Source organism: Eublepharis macularius, chromosome 11, assembly GCF_028583425.1.
Source record: "Eublepharis macularius isolate TG4126 chromosome 11, MPM_Emac_v1.0, whole genome shotgun sequence".
In the NCBI taxonomy this organism is placed as follows: Eukaryota; Metazoa; Chordata; class Lepidosauria; order Squamata; family Eublepharidae; genus Eublepharis; species Eublepharis macularius.
Window position 1 is genome coordinate 65,157,757 of NC_072800.1, and position 19,138 is coordinate 65,176,894.

Genomic DNA, 19,138 nt, shown 5'->3' on the forward strand with positions numbered 1-19,138 from the left:
AGGTACATTTATAGGGCTAAAACTTTTGCAAATAGCAGCTGTTTTAGGGTCACGTGGATCACACCAATTAATTACTGCACCACAAAAGGAATATGGCAAGGAAGATATAGGATTTTAGGAACAAATCAACCTTATAACTAATTTCAGCTGTCTGAAAGGGTCCAGAAATGTTTGACCAATGTCCAGGCCTAAGTAAGGTTAAGAATTAGCAACATGCAAAGGTTTGCATAAGGCCATCTTTAACAAACTGTTATTATACAAATGCAAAATCAGAATCAGGAAGCGCACTCAAGTACAGGATAAGGATTCAGCATCAGAACCAAAACAAGAATTTGGAGTCAGCAATGGACTTCAAGTAGTTGAACTCAAGGCATGAAACACCATTGTTTAATACAAACAGAAAACACACATCACTGAAAGAGCTTTAGTCACTGAGTTGGATCCAGCCAGCTTTTTTTGCTGGTGAAAAAGAAGGAGGGGTCCTTTTAGATACCCCTCCAAAAAGGCTGTGCTGCTGTGTTGATACTCATGAAACCTGCATGATCAAAATCCACATGATAGATACTATAGTATAGAGGGAAACTGGGTGAGATTAAGTGAAATAAACTGGCTGGATTCAACCCAAAGGAATTCCCTAGGAGAAATATTAAAATAGTTCCCTTTTCTGCTCCAATCCCTTCCATCAAAGATGCAAAACTACAATGACCATATCGAATCTGTGGTAGCAGCCCCCTACCACAGAGTAGGCTTTCCATTTGCTTTAATCTAACAGGTGCTTTGTCCATTTGTGCATTCTTTATACTATGTCCTATGAGCTCATTTGATCATCTTTCCTTCACGATGAGGCTAGAATCTCATGCATGTTACCTAGTATCTTATCCATGTTTCTCTATAGCACTGGCCTTTCTTCATTTCCCTTTATTCCCGAACAATGCTTGACTGGCTTTGAGGTTGCAATTACAAATTACTCCTTTAAAGTGTTGTCTCAGGGTAAGTCTGCCTGCTGAAGACATACAGCTGGAACCTACATCTTTTCTGAAAAGAAGAATTGTTATGTACTTCCATATTCATTTCTCTGTAATGGTTGGGAATACATGAAGTCCTTTCCCACCCATTATGCAATCAGTTTTAGAAAACCAAAGATTATATTAAAATCAAATTTACTCAAATGCAGCATTTTCATTTTGAATAGAAAATTAACTAGTGCATATAAAACATGGCTTAGCATTTCCAACCAATATGATCATTCCTGTATTATCAGTGCAATCTTAAGAAAAGCTGCATCTTTCTAAATCCATTGAAGTTTATTGAGGATTGCGCTGTGTGGTAGGCTCTAGTGCTGCACAACTGTGTCTTCTAAGTCACTGTCATAAACATTAAACAGATGAGGCAGATGTGACCAGATGCATTATGATGCGTCAACAGACTGCTATTAGATTAATTATAAGACTGTCATCTGAGAACATCCCAATGGCACCTTAAGGGATAAAGAACTTTGACAATGAACTTGACCTACCTATTTCAAGATCAACTCTAGAGTCACTTTCTGTTCATAAAACCTAGGTTCCTATAAAGGCTCTGCTATAGACCCAATGAAACTGGTTTACATAGAACATGTTTTTAGGAGAACTAGCTTTAAAGTAGAAGAAATTAGGCACAGGAGATAAACCAAGAATTAACTATCACTCACTCATTCACTCATCCTGTTTTGGATCTGTCTATCCATCTAATATTTTCCTAAGTACCACACATTATTCCACCTTCTTTAATAAAATTAACCAGAGTTATTCTATGTGGATAATGGGAGCTACTACTGAACCGTTATAAAAACTTGTGTATGTCCTCTTTTTGTTTTATCCTTATTTATCACTGCTTGAAAATTCGGATACAATTTTTTTTTTCAGAACAAGATTCGGGTCCAGTAGCACCTTAAAGACCAACCAGATTTCTAGGGTGTGAACTTTTAAGAGTCAGAGGGAGCAGACTCTGAGTCCTGAAAATCTAGTTGGTTTTTAAGGTGCTACTGGATCCAAATCTTGCTCTTCTACTACAGACCAACACAGCTATCAACCTGAAACACTTTTTTCCCACTTTCCCCCATAGCTCAAAGCCCTAGTGGATTTAACAGCTTCTTAAGGGAATGAAAAGGCTTCCTCTTCTCAAGTTCCCAATTCACAATAAAATAAGCAAATCTTGCTCAAGGTTGCATATTGTCCTGGCTTTATTCCAACAGGAAACCCACAAAAGCACATGGGAATAAATTTTCACTAAGAGAGAGACACCCCATTGCTTCCAACTTTTCCTTGGGGAATCAACTTTGAAGCAATTCTAAAAGGACTGGGGCAACAAACAATTAAATCTGCAGAGCAACTTCTCTAAAATATTAGCTTAATCATAAAAGTTAGTGTTTTTATAATGCTTTCAAGTATTTCAAGTGCTTTGCACACTGTATTTTTGGGACGTTTAACCTGTTTTTCTCCATTCGGTTTGAATGCAAAACAGCTTAAGATGTTATGGAATTAAAAACATTTCACTCCACAAAAGTTTAAAATCACATTTCCTATCCTATAAACCCTCAACTCAACAAACTCTGATCAGAAATGTGACTACTGCATAGGAACATACAAGAACAGGCAGCCCTGCAAGAATACAGCTCCCGGGTCATGAATGGCTTTAAAGGTAAATTACCTTTGAACCCAGAAACCAACAGACAGCCAAAGAAGTGACCGTAAAATAGATGAAATCTGAGAATAATGCTCACTCCAAACAAAAGGCAGATGGGTACATTTTGAATTTAGATGTTGTAATCCCTCCAATCCCTCCAAATACTAATCTCATAAGAACAGAGAGACTTTTCAAATTAGAGAATGTTTCACATTACAAGTTAGGACAGTAAATGGCAGTACATATGCAAACTAAGTTTAGCCAAACAGCTGAGAAGTAACTATCTTGCAAGACAGTCTAAAGTGCTAAAACTGCAATCTTTGCACACATACTTAGGAATACATCCCATTGACCTCAGCGAACTCTCCTCACATGCAGAGGATCTGGTCATCAAATAAGTTGCCCAGGATAATGGTTCAGTTTTGCCAGTAGTACTACTCCACAGCAGCTGTTTTGTTTTCTCTCACTGTACCATCAGAACTCCCTTCTGCATTTCTCCCAACACTTTAAAAAAAGCATTCAGAGAAGAGGTTGTCACCACAGGAACACGCTACATGAGCAGAACAGGCAGAGGCAAAGGATAAAAGCCTACTTCATTCTTTGGAAAAGGAGGAATTAAGAAACTATAGATCTGACAGAGACCAAAAGGCACTCAGAGCAATTGGAGCTAGAAGAATATATTGAGGATGGCCAAAAAAAAATCAGGAAATGAGTCCCGCGTCCAAACACAGCAATTACATTTCCCAGAGGGAGAAAATATGCAGAAAGGAGCGTCAAAGACCAAGACTAAATGTACTCCACAGGAAAAAGCAGAAAGACAATAAATGTGCTCTGAGTAGGGATTATAAAAATTGCGGAAAAGCAGGATGAGACAGGAAGACAACAGTATTAATATCCTGGAGGTGCTCAAGCATTAAAATGACTGACAGCATCACAACCACAGCACAATGAACTCTGTGGCACTGGAAAACAAAAGGGCACACTTTATGTCTTGCGGGTCACTGAGAGCGGAACTACAAGTGACAAAAGGCACAGATTGGACACTTGTCAGCTTCCCTCAAGTTTTGATGGGAACTGTAGGCATCCTAGTCTTGAAGCTTGACTCTCTGACTGCTGTCCAATGGACTTTTCAACTGTCACTTGTCCAACATTCTGCCAAGCTGCCTACATTTCCCATCAAAACTTGAGGGAAGCTGACAAGTGTCCAATCTGTGCCTTTTGTCACTTGTAGTCCCGCTCTGAAAGCCTGGAAGTGGCCCCAGCATTACTGCTGGCGAAGAAGGTTAATTGAGCTGCAAAAATGCTTTTTACTATCATCTACCAAGATAGCTCCCTTTCTTGACCAGTCTGATCTGGCCATGTAGATCCAAGAACCTTGAAGTTAGACTACTGTAATAGTCTCTCCATGGGTCTACCCTGAAAGATAACCAAGAAACGCCAGCTGGTACAGAACACTGCAGCTCAGTTATTATAGGCAAATTATGCATTCTATGTATGTTTTGCAGTTGCTCCACTGGCCACCATTGCCAATTAGTTCTCAGGTTCGACTATCACCTACAAAGCCCTTTATGGCTTAGGACCCACATATCTAAAGGACCGACTCACTCACTGGGAAAGCTGTGATCATCTAAGCAACTTCTGCCAAAGGTGGCACCTGCAAATATGTTAAGATTAGCAGCTGCCCAGACCTCACCGCTCTCTGTTGTGGCCCCCACATTGTGGAATGGCCTGCCTGAGGAGGTCAGGAAGGCCCCCGTGCTTCCATCATTCCACAGAATGTGTAAAACAGAATTGTTCAGAAAATATTTTCATAAAAAGAACAGGGCTGTAGTAAACATAAATCTTCGGGAGGCTGCTTCTACAAAGGGCTGCGGTGGGCAGCAAATTTGGGGCATTGGTGAAGCGAAGTAAGCTGTCTTTTAGTTATTTTACTTGATGGGGATGGGCTCTGCCTGGATTGTTTGCCTTGGGTAAAAAAAATATTTTGGACTGCCTCACGATTGTGGACTTTGTGGCTATTGACCTAATACAAGTCTCTCCCCTCCTTCACCAGCATAGCACAAGCGTGTGTGAGCTTCACTTGTCCAGCCCTTGTGCCTCCCAAAGTAAACCCAACACTCACAGCGCAATCCTAAGCAGAACTACACCTTTCTTAAGATCACTGATCTCAATGGACTTCGAATGGCTTAATTCTGCTTAGTACTGTACTGTCTGACACTTAGTGGGTAAAACTTTTCCTGGCCTAGAGATGAGGTGAAGAAAATGCCTGTTCAATGTATATATGTGCCAGGCTGCTGCATAAGGCAGTGGTGCAAGATGGCAACCTTATCAATCTTAACATAAAGCTTCCCTTTTATCCTGTAAACCAGCAGGCAGAGGGCCCTGGTCATTTTCTTGAGTAAAAAGCACTTAGCAGGCTGTAGACAATGGAGAGTGGGGAGATGAATTCTGATGGCAGTGACCTCTTGACAGACATTTATACGACCTGTGTTGATGCTTATGGTATGACAACCTGAAGCCAATTTGTTGATTTAGATTCAATTCTGCACTGGTTCCTTTTACACAAGAGGCAATGATGTCAGTAGGAGCTAGCTATATAGGAGGGTCATACCCTTGCAGGTTAAATGTTGAGAAATCAGCTCTCTTTTTCAGTGGTTAATCCTTGCCTAGGTGAAAAAAATCTCAAAGCTTTTCAGAAAAGTCCTTTAATGTTACTGCAAATCCTCCTTCCCCCTCAGGAACTACATTTTTTCTGTTTCCTAATAGCTTAATATTCTGAAGTCTGTTCCAATTAGGGTTTAACTAATGGCTTAAAGCGGTAAGCAAGCTTGGAATCCAGGCTACCAGAAGCTTCCTTCTTAAAGTCACACGCAGTGTCATGTAAGTGTATTTAAAATCGCCTTTTTATCCTTGAGCCCGCTAACAATAGTATTTACACAGTAGAAAGTCAACAACAATGCTGCCACGAAGGAAGTTGGGATTCATTTAAAGTGACAGCCCAGACAGAGGCAAAACTGCAATTCTTTGGTATCTGACCATTGTAACTGCTCTGATGTTAGGACAGAAGGAAGGAGCTGATGTGTATAGCCTGATGGATTATCTGGTTTGTTTAAGCAAAATCTCATCACTCAAGAAGTTTGCTACCTTTAAAATTGTGACCTCTATAAACTATCAGGGATCTCAGGACCAGGAATATTGTTGCCAGTCAAATATCATCAATATATCTAATCCTCAATGTGGCCAAATCCTATGGACATTAAAACCAAGAGATTGGAGCCATGAATGGCTAAGACAGATACAAACCTTTCTACAAACCTGAAAAATGATCCAAGTTTACAGAAAAGGATGAAATCATTTTTTTCAAAAATGCTTTGCGGGTTAACATCCCCCAAATGATAGGAGCTCCTGTAGCTTTAAGAAGCAAATGTTCTCAGTAGCCTCTGCTAGGCAATCACAACAGCAGTGCCAGCCTTCAAACCTGGGTGTCTGTCAGCAAAAGGCAGAGGGAGGGGGCAGGGCCCTTTCCAGGGCTGTTTTGAGGGAGGACTCATAGTAGTCACACCCACCAACGACCACCAGGTGAAGCTGTGTGAGCTTTCAGGGGAGGGTAAGGGAAAATAATGGGGGAGGAAAAATGAGATGCCCCCTGCAAGTCTTTGCGGGTCCCCCACTCGTAGATATATAATACCACCTCCTGAAACATTTCTTATTCAGTCCTGTTCAAGACTGTACCAGCATGTTCAATACCGTTGAGGACAGCCTGGTTCCTGAAAAACCTGAGGTCTAAGAACAGGCTCTATCTCCTTCACTACCCTACTAGCATTGCATGTGAATAAGTAGACTCTAGTCCACAAAAGTTTATCCTTAGTCTTCAAGATACAACTCCTGTGTATTCATCTTACTAACATTTACACTAGTCTCAGAGAGATAAAACCACACAAGTGCAGATATAGCCCTTAATCATTAGCAGTTCTTTGGAAGCTGAAGGTACCACTGTTAACACCTATGCTACTAAAGGTGCTAACATCTTGCATGTCCCAGCCCTTACAGATGCTAATTGGTTCCATTCTCTCATTCCATCCTTGATTTAATGTTTACTCTGCTCTGCTGTTGTTGGCTGAAAGTGTCTCACACCAGTTTCAGGTAAACTAATATCTCTTTTGATGAGATCTTGTTTTACACCAGCCTCTTTTTGTAGTTCCCTACCCCTACAGTAAGTATTTAACCAGGCCTAATGGATGTACACTTCTATGCATCACAGGAAGACAGCTCTGACTTACAAAAGCTGCCACATTCTACCTAGAAGTCAATTCGTCCAATATCTTGATATGAAAAAACCAAGACATCAGGATAAGAGATATATTCATCATGTCTGTTAATAGTATGTTAGGCTCCAGTGCAGCAGAATGAAATTCTTTGAGATTATCATTAAGTGTGTTCAAGGCACATCAAGTTAGGTCAACTACAGTATCAGAACGACCCCATACTAAGGACTGACATTGCAATGAATATCAAAAAAATCCCTGTAAAAATTAAAACAGATGTCAAAAATTCCAAATACTTGCATTAGTCCAACATGTAAAGATGCAACAGTAACACCTCTACAGAACACAGAAACGTTCTAAACTGGTACTTACATTAAGATCTTGTACTTGGTTTTAGTATTTTTAAATATCACGTCAATAGGATTTGACAGGGTGGTCATAAAGTAAAGGCAAGTTCGTAAGGTTTGTGTATATTTTGCGGTATACAACTCTTGCATTCCACCAAAACCATTTTAGAACTCAACAAGAATTCAAAGAAAACCTTAAAATATAGATATTATTATATTTTTATCCCACTCTTCTTCTAAAAAACTCAGAACGGAGTACATAACTGCAAGGTCATACAGGCGAAGAGAAAGCAACTGATCAACCGAGTTGCATGGCTAAGTCTCTCTCCATCATGGACTAAGATCAACCAAAGAGTTTCATGGCTAAGTATCTCTCCATCATGCTGTGGTCTAACACTCTTAACCCCATAGGAATACAGGCTCTGGGGAGACAGACAGAAAACACGCATTCAAACATACGTTCTAACATATGCAGATACTTCATTAAACTTATCCTAGCAGATACCAGCAAATATTTAACCAAAGCATTCTTGCTTGATCTCCATTTATAAATTCACATTAACATTGTCTTGATGGACAATATGCCTAAAGAGAAAATTTTTCCTTTAAATGTCACAGCTGATAATTAATATTTTGTGCACATATAATACTATTTGTTTGGCTAGAATACAAAGACCTTTATAGGGGCACACACAAGGCTTGCATTACACTAACATTTTAAATTGTTTTTATTTGAATAGATGGCTCCCCCTCCCCACCCTTCTATTGTTTTGAAAATTCCCTCCATCTCAAAAGCAGCTTAGTATGTAACTGGGGGGGGCATTCTTTGAGAAAAACAAATCAAAGCACCTCTTGGTCTCCCAGAACTTCTTAAAAATGGGATGCTGACTAGGCAAAAAGTGTTTCTTCGTGCAACTTTGTGCGGACTTAACTCACATTTATACTCTGCTGCAAGCCATGCAAAGCAACTACAAGTGCTTAGCTTGTGCACTAGAGATCTTTAGCTCTAGTTGATATTATGCTGGTATGGAAACTAAGGATGTAGCTACTTTTTGTGACACATGGTAATATAGATGAGATACTGAGCCTGTACAAAGTCACAAAAGAAAGCTCTCTGCCCCACCATCATAACATTTAAATCAAGCCTTAGTTATTGCTGAGGATTTAAACAGTGTCTAGGCTGTACCACTTCAGATTTTAGGTGGATGCTCACAGGACTGACATTCCTCCACACAAAAATATAATCTACCTTTCCCCCTAAGGTTTATTTTCCTGTGTTGGGATTTTTTTAAAATGGAGGAGCATTCCATTATGGAAGTTGCTCAAATGCAGCCTGAAGTGGTCAGATCAGATAATGGTCAATCACCTCAGTCATAATTAGGCCCCAGTTTCATGATTCTTATGATTCTGGCCTTGCGACTCTTGTTACACAGCAGTTTATAATCACAGAATTTAACATAAGCCATAAAAATGGGGACTAGATGGGGACTTAAGATGGGGGGGAAGGATTCACAAGGCCCAATCAGCCAGGGAGGGGACCAAGGCAAGTCATATGATTTTTTTTTGGTATGATATGGAGTAGGGGGACTAGTATAGTGACACCCTGCTGACCCTGAAATCAAGAGATATGTATCTCTCTATCTTTGCCCCCAAGACAGAGACCCATGTCATTAGTTATTTTGGCCAGCATCGCACTGAAACCTAATGAGGACAATTCTTTGTTTTAATTCCATTTCAGATTTTATTCCACGAATAGTCAGAATATTCTTTTATAAGAAAGACAGCAGTTTCTCTTTTGCAGCTTCTTCAACTTTCTTCTTGTTAGAATTCCTATCCAATACTCTTCTTACCCCCTTGTCTGTGTGTGCATGAGCGTGTATGCTGTCAAGTCGCAGCCAACGTACCACAGCCCCATAGGATTTGCAAGGAAAGAGACATTCAAAGGTAGTTTGCCATTGCCTGCCTCTGTGTAGCAACCCTGGCCTTCCTTGGTGATCTCCCATCCAAATGCTGACCAGAACTGACCCTACTTAGCTTCCAAGATCTGATGAGATTGGGCTACTTGGACCAACCAGGTTAGAGCACCCCTTACTCATTCAAAAAGCCAGGCTATTAAATAAAAAGAAAAAAGCCCCTGCCCATCAGCCAAGATTATCCCTCAGTTTATACCATCCTTTGAAAGGGGACAAAAGTCTTTCTAAAAATTCCAATGGTGACCCTCACATTCTGAAGCTCAACATGGGTACCAGCTTGTATACCGAATGACTGAGTTCTTTGATACAGGTATGCACCCACAGGAACTAGATTATAACATCACGCGCTAGGACTATCACACTTGGCCAATATATTATTTTAAACACTAAATCATTCTCTGCATGTAATCTGCTGGGATTTATAAAATCAATTTGTAAGGAATAAGAATCACCCAAATAATCCATCGGGTTTGGTATCTTGATAAAAAATCCAGCAGCACACCCTGCATTTTCAAATGCTGTGACAGAATCTGACCACTCTATTCACCATAAATCAATGTTCTCTGTTCACTCAAGGGTGACACCGCTGCAAGCAGAAAAGAGGTCAACTTCCAAAGAGAGATAAAGGGAGTCCTCAATATAGTAGCTGTATAATAATAGCTCACTCTCCATCTTTGAACCTCTCCCGACTTACAAATCCAGCCATTCTGTAGCTGCACTCCTTGCAAGTACTACATTAAGTCAGCCTAAACCATATTTTCTTAGCTATAAAAAAAGCCCCAAGAACATACAGATAGCATGACATTAACATACAAATAGTTTATCTAATATATTACGAATTTTAGCTAACACTTAAAGTTTATATATATTCAAAAATATCATTGGTGTGATGTCCTACAACCTGAAATGATACAAGTACTGCAATGGGGACCACCATTCCTACTTTGATATAATGCAGCGCTACCAAGAACGATAAACTTTTCAGTACAAAATTTATTCACTCGCTAACTACAGACCTGTTAACCGCTAGTTAACCACTAGTGACTTTTGAAAAATTGACTAAAAGTACCATCCTAAACTGAGTTACACCCTTGTAACCCCATTGACTTGGATGGCTGTAATGCTGTACTGTACTTCTGCATCTTTAACTCTCCTCCAAACCTCTACATTATCTCAATACAGGTCATCGTTTGTGGGTACTTAATGATCATAATGGCTTCTCTTCACCAAAGCAATATGTAACATATTTATTGCTTGGTAGGTCATGAAAACTGTAGAGATCACGGATCCTATCTCTTCTTCCACTCATACAATCATGTTTTCATTCACACAAGAGGGATTATACCTCTACCAATTCCCCCTCTCACTCCAGACCTCTATGCTGCATCCCATGTCGTCCCCGAAAGTCCATCATTTGAGGGAGCACCACAAGTCCCAACAGAAGGAGGGAAGTTCTGTTCTACAATGGCTGCAGTTCCATAGGTAGTTATATACACTGATGCCCCACTGTGATCAATGGGACTTAAGCATATCTGACTCCATACCGGATTGGGGCCATTGTATGAAACAAGGAGTCAAATACCAATCCACAAGGGCACCTTCAATTAAATACCCACATTTTAAAATGGGATAGTAGTATACAAACTGCTTTAATTCAGTGATCAATTTTTTTCAACATTAAAATAATTTTTTTCCAGATTGCAGACTTCCAAAAACCGGGGGGTTAAATAAATCCAAAAAGTCAAATATAGCATCACTTGCTTTTAAGGAAAATTTAGCTTATTAAAGTAAGATTCAATCCACAGGATGAGAGCTAACGCTTGGGAGGGAGGGATGAAATGTGTGTAATAGTGGATTCAAAAACAATGATCTAGTGGGGGGGGGGATAACTGTCATTCTCCTTTGCTTTGAAAGCAAAACTATGCCATTTAAAGGTCACTGGCCTTTACACCCGAAAAAAGTTGAGACTGCAACCACAGAACATTTACTTTCCCATACTGGATGCACATTATTAGGTTGCTTTGCTAAAGGCTTTTTTTGAGAAGAAATGCTCTCATGCCCAACCACAACATCTCTCAGAGATTTCAGTATCAACTACTTTGGAGATGTCATGCCTTGCAGCAGATAATTCTTCACTGCCCCCAAAGCCTAACTTCCTACATTTTTATTAGACATTTTTGAAAGGGTGTCTTTTCTGAAACATGCAGAAATAGGCCTGGGGGAGAAGAACATTTACTTCAACAATGAAGGCTAGAAATGCAACATGGAATCATAATGAAATGGTGATGGAGTCTCTCTCCCACCTCCAGTATTGCCAGGGGGGTGTCTCATGTACAGCGCACAGATGCATTTTGCTGATGAAAAGACATCATAGGAGGGAAAGATCTAGTGAATACTGTTTTTACTTTCTTAGAATTTTTCCTAATAAAATGGTTAATAAAAACGATTCTGCATGTTCTATTTGAGCATCCCTCGTACTGGTACAACAAGTGGTAGAATGCGGGATTAGTTTCCTGTTGGGGTGGGAAATCAACAGGAGAGAGGTTCACTTATGGTCATTTCTCCAGCTTCCAAGACAAATGAGCACAAAGCATTATTGGTTGGAGACACCGTGCTTTGTATCTTTATGGCATGCTATAAAACCAAAACTAAGCTAAACAAAAGGCTCTATGGAAGGTTAAGATTACAAAATGGGTAGCTCTCCAGGCAATTTTCCCTGCAAAGGAATCCAGTGGAGGCAAGGGAGTGCAGAAACTTTCCATGCATGCTTCAGAGAGAGAGAGAGAGAGAGAGAGAGAGTGTGTTGCTGCCATGCCAGGTCCACAACCCACCAGCAATACCACTGACAACAGCGTGTGGGAGGTGGGGAGAACAGCAGAGAGGAACAAGGGCAAAAATGGCACAGTGGCAGAGACAATACAGGCACCTGGTGGAGCGTGCAAAGGAGGAACAGTCATTCGGGGTTCCTCAGGAGGGAGCACAATGTCGCCAGCAGCCAAGAGCAGTTTGCAAGGGGCCCGAGAGGCAGAGGCTGGCCAGATGGCCCTTGTCTCCCCGCCCCCGCCCCGCTAGGTAGCCCCTCTTTTTATTCAAGCAGAGACTGGCTGTCCTTTCCACAGCTCTAAGGGCAGAAGGGGCGGGCAACAGCCTTTCCCCCACCGTCTCCTTAACCCTCTGATCCATCCCGAAGGAGGGCGGCACAAGCCAATCGACCCCAACTGGAACCCTGAACGAGATCAAAGAGCAGAGGCAGGCGCAGCGCCCATCACCGGGGCATGCCGGTGCGGGAAGGGGACGGGATCTGTCCCTTCTGCAGAAAAGCGAGATGGGAGCGCGTGTGAAAGGGGGCGGCCAAGCCATGCACAAAGCGCCGCGCAGCCTCCCGTAACAAAAGCCCTTCCAGGCTGCTCCTCAGCCAGGCGCCCCTGCGGCTTCCTTCGGCGGCGCGGCTAGCAACAGCGCGCGCCGCCCCCTCTCCCGGAGAGGCTCGGCCCCGCCAGCCGGCTCTGGCCCCGGCCCCACGCAGGCCCCGGAGCCCCTGCCCAAGGGCGGCTGCCGCGGCTCGCCCCCCAAGCGCGCCCCGCCGGCGGCCCCGGCCCGGCCCGCCCGCTCCGCGCACCGACCTTGAGCCGCGTCGGCCGCCCCCAAGGTCTTCGTCACCGCCTTCCACACGTTGCAGCCCAGCAGGCAAAGCAGGAGCGCCGCCGCCGCTGCAGACCTGCTCATCTTCCACCGCCGCTGCAGCCGCCGCCGCCGGGAGACCAGGAGGAGGAGGGAGGGAGGGAGGGAGGGAGGGAGGAGGGGATCGCCGGAGGAGGAGGAGGCAGAGCCGCAGTCAGGGGCTGGCCCGCGCCGCGCCTCCCTCCGGTGCCCCCCCGGCCCTCCCCGGCTGCTGCATCCTCGGCCCAGCGCCGCGCCCGGGCAGCCTCCGGCGCTGCTTCCTCCCGCCGCCGCGGCTGGGTGGGCTGCGGAGGGGAGCGGGCGGCGGGTGGGTCTCGCTGAAGAGGCGCCCAGGCTCCTCCAGCACCATCCTCTGCCGCTTAACCCCTTCCCTCCCCGCTTCCTCTTGCGCCTCTCGATGCCGGAGCAGACCGGAGCCGGGAGCGCCACCTGCTGGCTGCTGTCCGCAGTCCGAATTGAGAACTGGATCGCGAGGTAACGCTTCTCCCGTCAAAGCCAGGTCCAAAGCGGGAACTGAGTCCGGAAGGACCGGGTTTCCAGGGTCTCTCGGGTGCCGCTGGAATGAGATCCTGGTGTTCGACTGCAGACCAACAGTCTGCCCAAAGCATCATTCCTCTGGACGGACCCAGTACCAATTTGTAATGTGGAGCATCAAGACACGCACAAATGTTAATGTTAAAGTTTTGAAGGTACTGCATTAAAAAAAAAGACACGCACAAGATTCCATTCCATCCATACATTCTTATGAGTCATAAAAGAAAAATGTCTGATATCATCTAAATAGGCCATACCATGGCAACTAGTTTGCAGGTTGGGAGCCCATCAATCCAAAAAAACGTACCCATATATCATCCCTCCTGTCTGACCACCTCTTGGCTCCAATGTTCGGGATGACTTTTATACTGTTCTCAAGGGGGTGAATTTATATCATACCTGTTGTGATGTTGGCTGGACTGCAGAACTTTACAGATGGACAAACTTTGTCCCCATCAAAACATGGGAGCAGCTCCACAGCTAGGCATCTGCTTTGCTGGCAGAAACTCCTAGGTTCAATCTGCAGCATTTTAATTTAAAATCAGGGGTCACTTCATAGAAAAAGAGCGGGAGGAACTCATTAGCATAACTTATTAGCATAACAGTGCATGCCACGCCCCTTGCCACACCAGAAGTGTGTCATTAGCATAACGGGTTTGCATATGCTACACCCCCTAACATCCCCTATCCTGGCTGTTTTGTACCCAATCCTGGCCATTCAGGGCCGAAATTGGGCCAAAAATGGCAAAAAGGGGCTGAAAATGGCTGAAAAGGGGCCCAAAATGCTCAGGATCGGGCCACTGCTGAGCGGGAGAGTGATCCACCATCTGTCAGAGGCCTGATGTGGCCGTTTCGACCCCAAGCCAGGCTGAAATGGGCCCAAAATGGCTGAGAGTAAAGTGAACGGGGCCACCTGTCATGTGACCTCTTTGGGGAACTGCCAGAACTGCGTTCCTGCTCGTTCCCCCTTGAAATGAGCCCTGTTTAAAATGGTCATGTAGCAGATGACTTGAAAGCCCTCTGCCTGAGATCCTGGAGAGCCGCTGCCAGTTAGAGCGGACAATGCTGGCCTTGAAAGACCAACAGTCTGACTCGGTACTGAAGCAGTTTCACGAATTCACGAGCAGCTGAAATCTCATTTAAACAGGCTGGAACCCACGCAAAGCAGTTAGCACAACAACAGGACATCCACCTGGGCTACAGATAACTAAGTACAGAAGGCTGCTTTGTGCCAGCAACTGCCCAGTTTTGATGAGATGTTGGGCCCGTGTGAGATTGCATTGAATGAGTTATTTTGCTTTACCAGTGGCCCGTTTAAATCAGGCATTTCCCTGGCCCTGGAGATGCTGCCAAAATATTCCCCCAACAGAACATCTAGAAATACTTAACACATGAAGCTTCCTTGCGCTGAATCAGATCATTGGTCCATCAAGATCAGCATTGACTACTCAGGCTGGCAGCGTCTCTCCAGGGTCTCCTCAGTTTGAGGTCTTTCACATCACCCACTATCAGATCCTTTTGACTGGAGATGCCGGGATTCAACCTGAGATGTTCTGCCTGACGCTCTACCGCTGAGCCACGTCCCCTCCCCAAATTACTGCTGAATCACTGCCATGGATCATTGCCACCCATACTGACAACACCCAGGTGTGCTTTTTACATTCAGATGACCTTTTGTAACCCCCTTCTACTGCATAGGCAATTGAAGCCAACTCTGGATTAGGAAATTCCTGGAGATTTGGGGGTGGAGCCTCAGCAGAGTACAGTGCCATAGTGTCTCTCCTCCAAAACAACCATTTTCTCCAGGGGAATGGATCTCTGTAATTTGGAGACCAGTTGTAATTCTGGGAGATCTCCCGGCCCCATCCAGACATTGGCAAGTCAACCTTAAACTGCTCTGCATGGTTGCCAGCATCATTGTGACAAAATGTAAGTTTTACCACTCATCCTCAGAAGAAGTGTGGCCGAATGTGTAGTTAAAACAGTGATGTTATGACTAGTCTCTGCCACCACTAGCCAACAGGAATGTGGAGATGGCCATTACAGCTAGGAGGGCAATTGCTTATTACAGGAGTGAGTAATCCTTCTTAAGTAATTGTCCTTACTCTGGTCTGGAAGGATGACTGAATATAGTTGGGAGGTTATCCTTGCAAGGTCAACAAAAGATCTGCTCACAGTGGGTGACTCTACCAAATCTTGACTCTCCCACAGAAGCTCACTGGGCGATCTTGGCCAGTCAGTTTTTCTCAGCCTAACCTACTTCAGAGGGTTGTTGTGAGGATAAAGCGGAGGAGGGGAGAACAATGTTGTAATCTCTTTGGGTCTCTCTTGTGGAGAAAAGCAGAGTGTAATAATCAAATCAAATCAAAATCAATAAGCAAGTGCCACTTCTGACAGTCTAAGCACACTCCCTATAAGCACTCCATCACCTTCCAGAAATTCATTCTGCACATTTCTTTGTTTTTCAGGGACAAAGTGGTAAGGAATAGAAAACTTCTGTGTTCCCAAGAAGAAAAATGAGATGACCCCAGGAGCAAATGCCAGCTGTGTTGAGTCACCAAAAATAAAGCTGTTCAGTGTGTTGCTTGAAATCAAAATTACAAATGACTCTGTGTGTGTTTGTGTGTGTGTTAGTGCACAGCAAGAACCCGCTCAGCTCCTGACCCTTGTTAACACATTTTGACGTTGTTAAATTCCTTGGCTGTGAATGTGTCATATCTTGCTGCTTTTGCTAAACTGCTGAAGAATGCCATCAATCGACAATAAAAAATCCCAGAGGATCTTAAAGCTCGGAGTAAAAACAAAACCAATCCTGATTTAAAACAATTGTGACTGCGGACTCACAGTGTCATCCTAAATGCTGACTTCAGTGGAAGGGCTTGACTCTTCTTAGAACAGCACTAAAGGTCACATAAATGAGCTAAATGCTAATGCTACTGTAACTGCCTTACTTTCTTTGCAAGTATGGACTGTGATGGCCAGTTGTCTGGGACGTCTGCCTGGTGTTTACAGGGGGATGTTAGGTTCTATCTTGAATGCATAAGTGTTAGAAATTTCAATGACTGTTACATGCCCTGTGTTCCTTTAGCACCAAGGAAGTGCTCAGCTTCTATATCCCTCAAGTAGGACAAGACATGGATGAAAAGCTGGAAGTGGACCAAAGTGGGTGCCATGTCACTTTCTAAAGGATACTAAACAGGTATATTGTTGTAGAGTGAGTTCTTTTACAACTAGAAGACAGACATGTTTTATGTTTATGATACCCTGCTTTTTTCCCCAATGGGGACCCAAAGCTGCTTATAAGAGTGTTCTCCCCTTCTCATTTTATCCTCACAATAACAGCAACTCTGTGCGGTAGGCTGGGCTGAGAGAGAGTGACTAGCCCAAAGACCTCCAGTGAGCTTCCATGGCAGAATGGGGATTTGAACCCGAGTCTCCCAGATTCTAATCCAACAATCTAAGCATATAATCCACGCTAGTTCTCACCCTAGCAAATACACATAATCAGTGTAAAACTTCATTCCTATAACATTGCTCTAACATGGGTTATGGTCATGTAGACAAGCCCCATATAAAGATGGGGTGTTCCTAGTTGGCAACTTAAAAGCAGGCAAAGTGAGGCAAAGGGCTGCAGAGAAGGACCTCAAAAGAGCGTTCTAAATGGAGTTGGTGTGCCAGCTCCATCCACAACCAGGCACTAGGAGCAAGTAATCCTGCTCTTTCCTAAGTCACTGTCAACTTCCCCTGTTCCTTTTCCAAGAGGGAGGGCAGGATGGGCAAGCGCTTTTTGTATCAGCTAGAAACTATCAGGGAAGTTCCTAGCATCTCTCTTCTCCAATGCTCTCTTCGGTCTTTCAAGGAAGCTTAAATCTATTGTTCCATACTTGTTAAATTGCTTGGTCCATGTATTCAAAAAACAAGAAAGGAAGGAAGGAAGCTGGGTTTGTGCTGGAACTGCAGAATCTGCAATTTTCTGAGTACAGCTTTCTGATATAGGCTTTAGTGCACATTTTGCTGTGTTGCATTCTGTAAATGTCTCTTTTCTAAAGACAGTTTTATAAAACTGGTTACAAGACACCTCCAGTTTGGCACAAAGCAGGTAAATCTAATTGCTAAAATGTACTTTAGATCTAATAAATTGCATGTGCAATGCAGAGGAAAACAAAATGTTTTTAATATTTTAGTATTTAAATACAGGATGAATGCCAATACATAAAGTATTGGGCACCAGCAATTTAAGATTATTTTTTCATTCTGTCATGACTGGCACATTTGCCTTTTCTATTGTGGCATCTCAACCAGTATCTTCTTGGCACCAGATCTCATAAGTCTTAAGTGCTTGTTTTTTAAAGCCTTTTTATTGACTGTTCTTTTCCCCTCTGGATGTTTAATTTTGATTTTTAACTATAGCAATTTTTGCTTTCCACTCCACTCCCTGAATAGTTTTGGTGCTGGTTTTAATATTTTCAATGTTTAATTATTACTGCTTTTATTCTTATTGGTCTTTTGGTACATGTTAAGGCTGCTTCAGTTAACTGTTGTTTCATTGCAGGTTTAAAAATTATGATTATTAGTTTTGTTTCAGTGTTGATTACTGTTATTTTAACAAGAGGCTGGGAGGTGTGTCAGCAGCTCCGTCCTGTGCTGATAAAAATGTCAGGCAACAAAATATTTGTTTGTAAAATTAGAACTTTTCAGAACTTTTCTTAACAAAAGATGTCCAACATGATCCTAGCATAGGTCCAGAGGAGTTGGCCATGTTAGTCTGCAGTAGCAAAATAGCAAAGTGTTCCGTAGCACCTTTAAGACTAACCAACTTTATTGTAGCATAAGCTTTCGAAAACCACAGCTCTCTTCGTCAGATGCATTGCTAAATGTAATGAGCTGTGGCTCTCGAAAGCTTATGCTACAATAAAGTTGGTTAGTCTTAAAGGTGCTACTGGAGTCTTTGCTATGATCCTGGCAGGATCCAAAGAACAGCACAACTAGTTCTGGGTGCCCGAGGGTGCTTTGACATGACATTTCTCAAGGAACAGTCCACCCTCTATCATATAAAACACAAATAAGACTTTTCAAAATACTTTCTAATGTTACACTAGGGTTGACTATTCGAAGGAGAAAACTCTTTTTTAAATGCTCAAAATATGCCTAAAGCACATCCCAACAGACACCTTTGGCTACTTTGTTTTATTTTGTATGGCAGGAGGCCATTTTCTTTCATGGCATGTGCTGGGCTGTATAACCATAAACTTATAATAAGCAGCAGATATGTGGTACCAGTGACAGCACTTGCGCAGACCAGGAGCAACGGCACCGCTATCCCCATCCCACACAACAAAGACACAATTTCTCATCTACATCATCTATGTCTTTGAATCAGAATTTGGGGGGACTAAGGCATAAGATCTAAGCTCTATCATCCAGTTATACAAGTGGAAATCCATGAGATATCATTGGAAGGAGGGAACTATTTGGAAATTCCATCCTCACCTCTCAAAATCTCTCCAGGGGCTTAACGGGGTTGATTTATTTCTGCCTCTTTCCCCCTTTAAGTGGTACTCCTCAGCTTTCAACATCCTGTCAATTATAGAGCATTTTCAGTTCTCACTATGCCACTGAGAGCTGTTTTCCTTTCCCTTCCTTTGTTTAATTTACAACTTTCCCCCCTGTATAC

At 43.1% G+C, this 19,138-nt stretch overlaps 1 protein-coding gene and 1 pseudogene across 2 annotated transcripts in view; one reads left to right on the top strand and one right to left on the bottom strand.

The window, feature by feature from the left end:
- The window catches only part of FAM171A1 (family with sequence similarity 171 member A1), an 84,545-nt gene extending 71,545 nt beyond the window's left edge, over positions 1-13,000 (bottom strand). For both annotated transcript variants that reach the window (XM_054990735.1, XM_054990734.1), the window contains exon 1: positions 12,873-13,000. In XM_054990735.1, coding sequence (XP_054846710.1) covers positions 12,873-12,975 — 103 coding nt within the window. In that variant the 5' untranslated portion in view covers positions 12,976-13,000. The remainder of the gene's footprint in view (positions 1-12,872) is intronic.
- A 327-nt stretch (positions 13,001-13,327) lies between these two features.
- The window catches only part of LOC129337347 (60S ribosomal protein L13-like), a 42,064-nt pseudogene continuing 36,253 nt past the window's right edge, over positions 13,328-19,138 (top strand).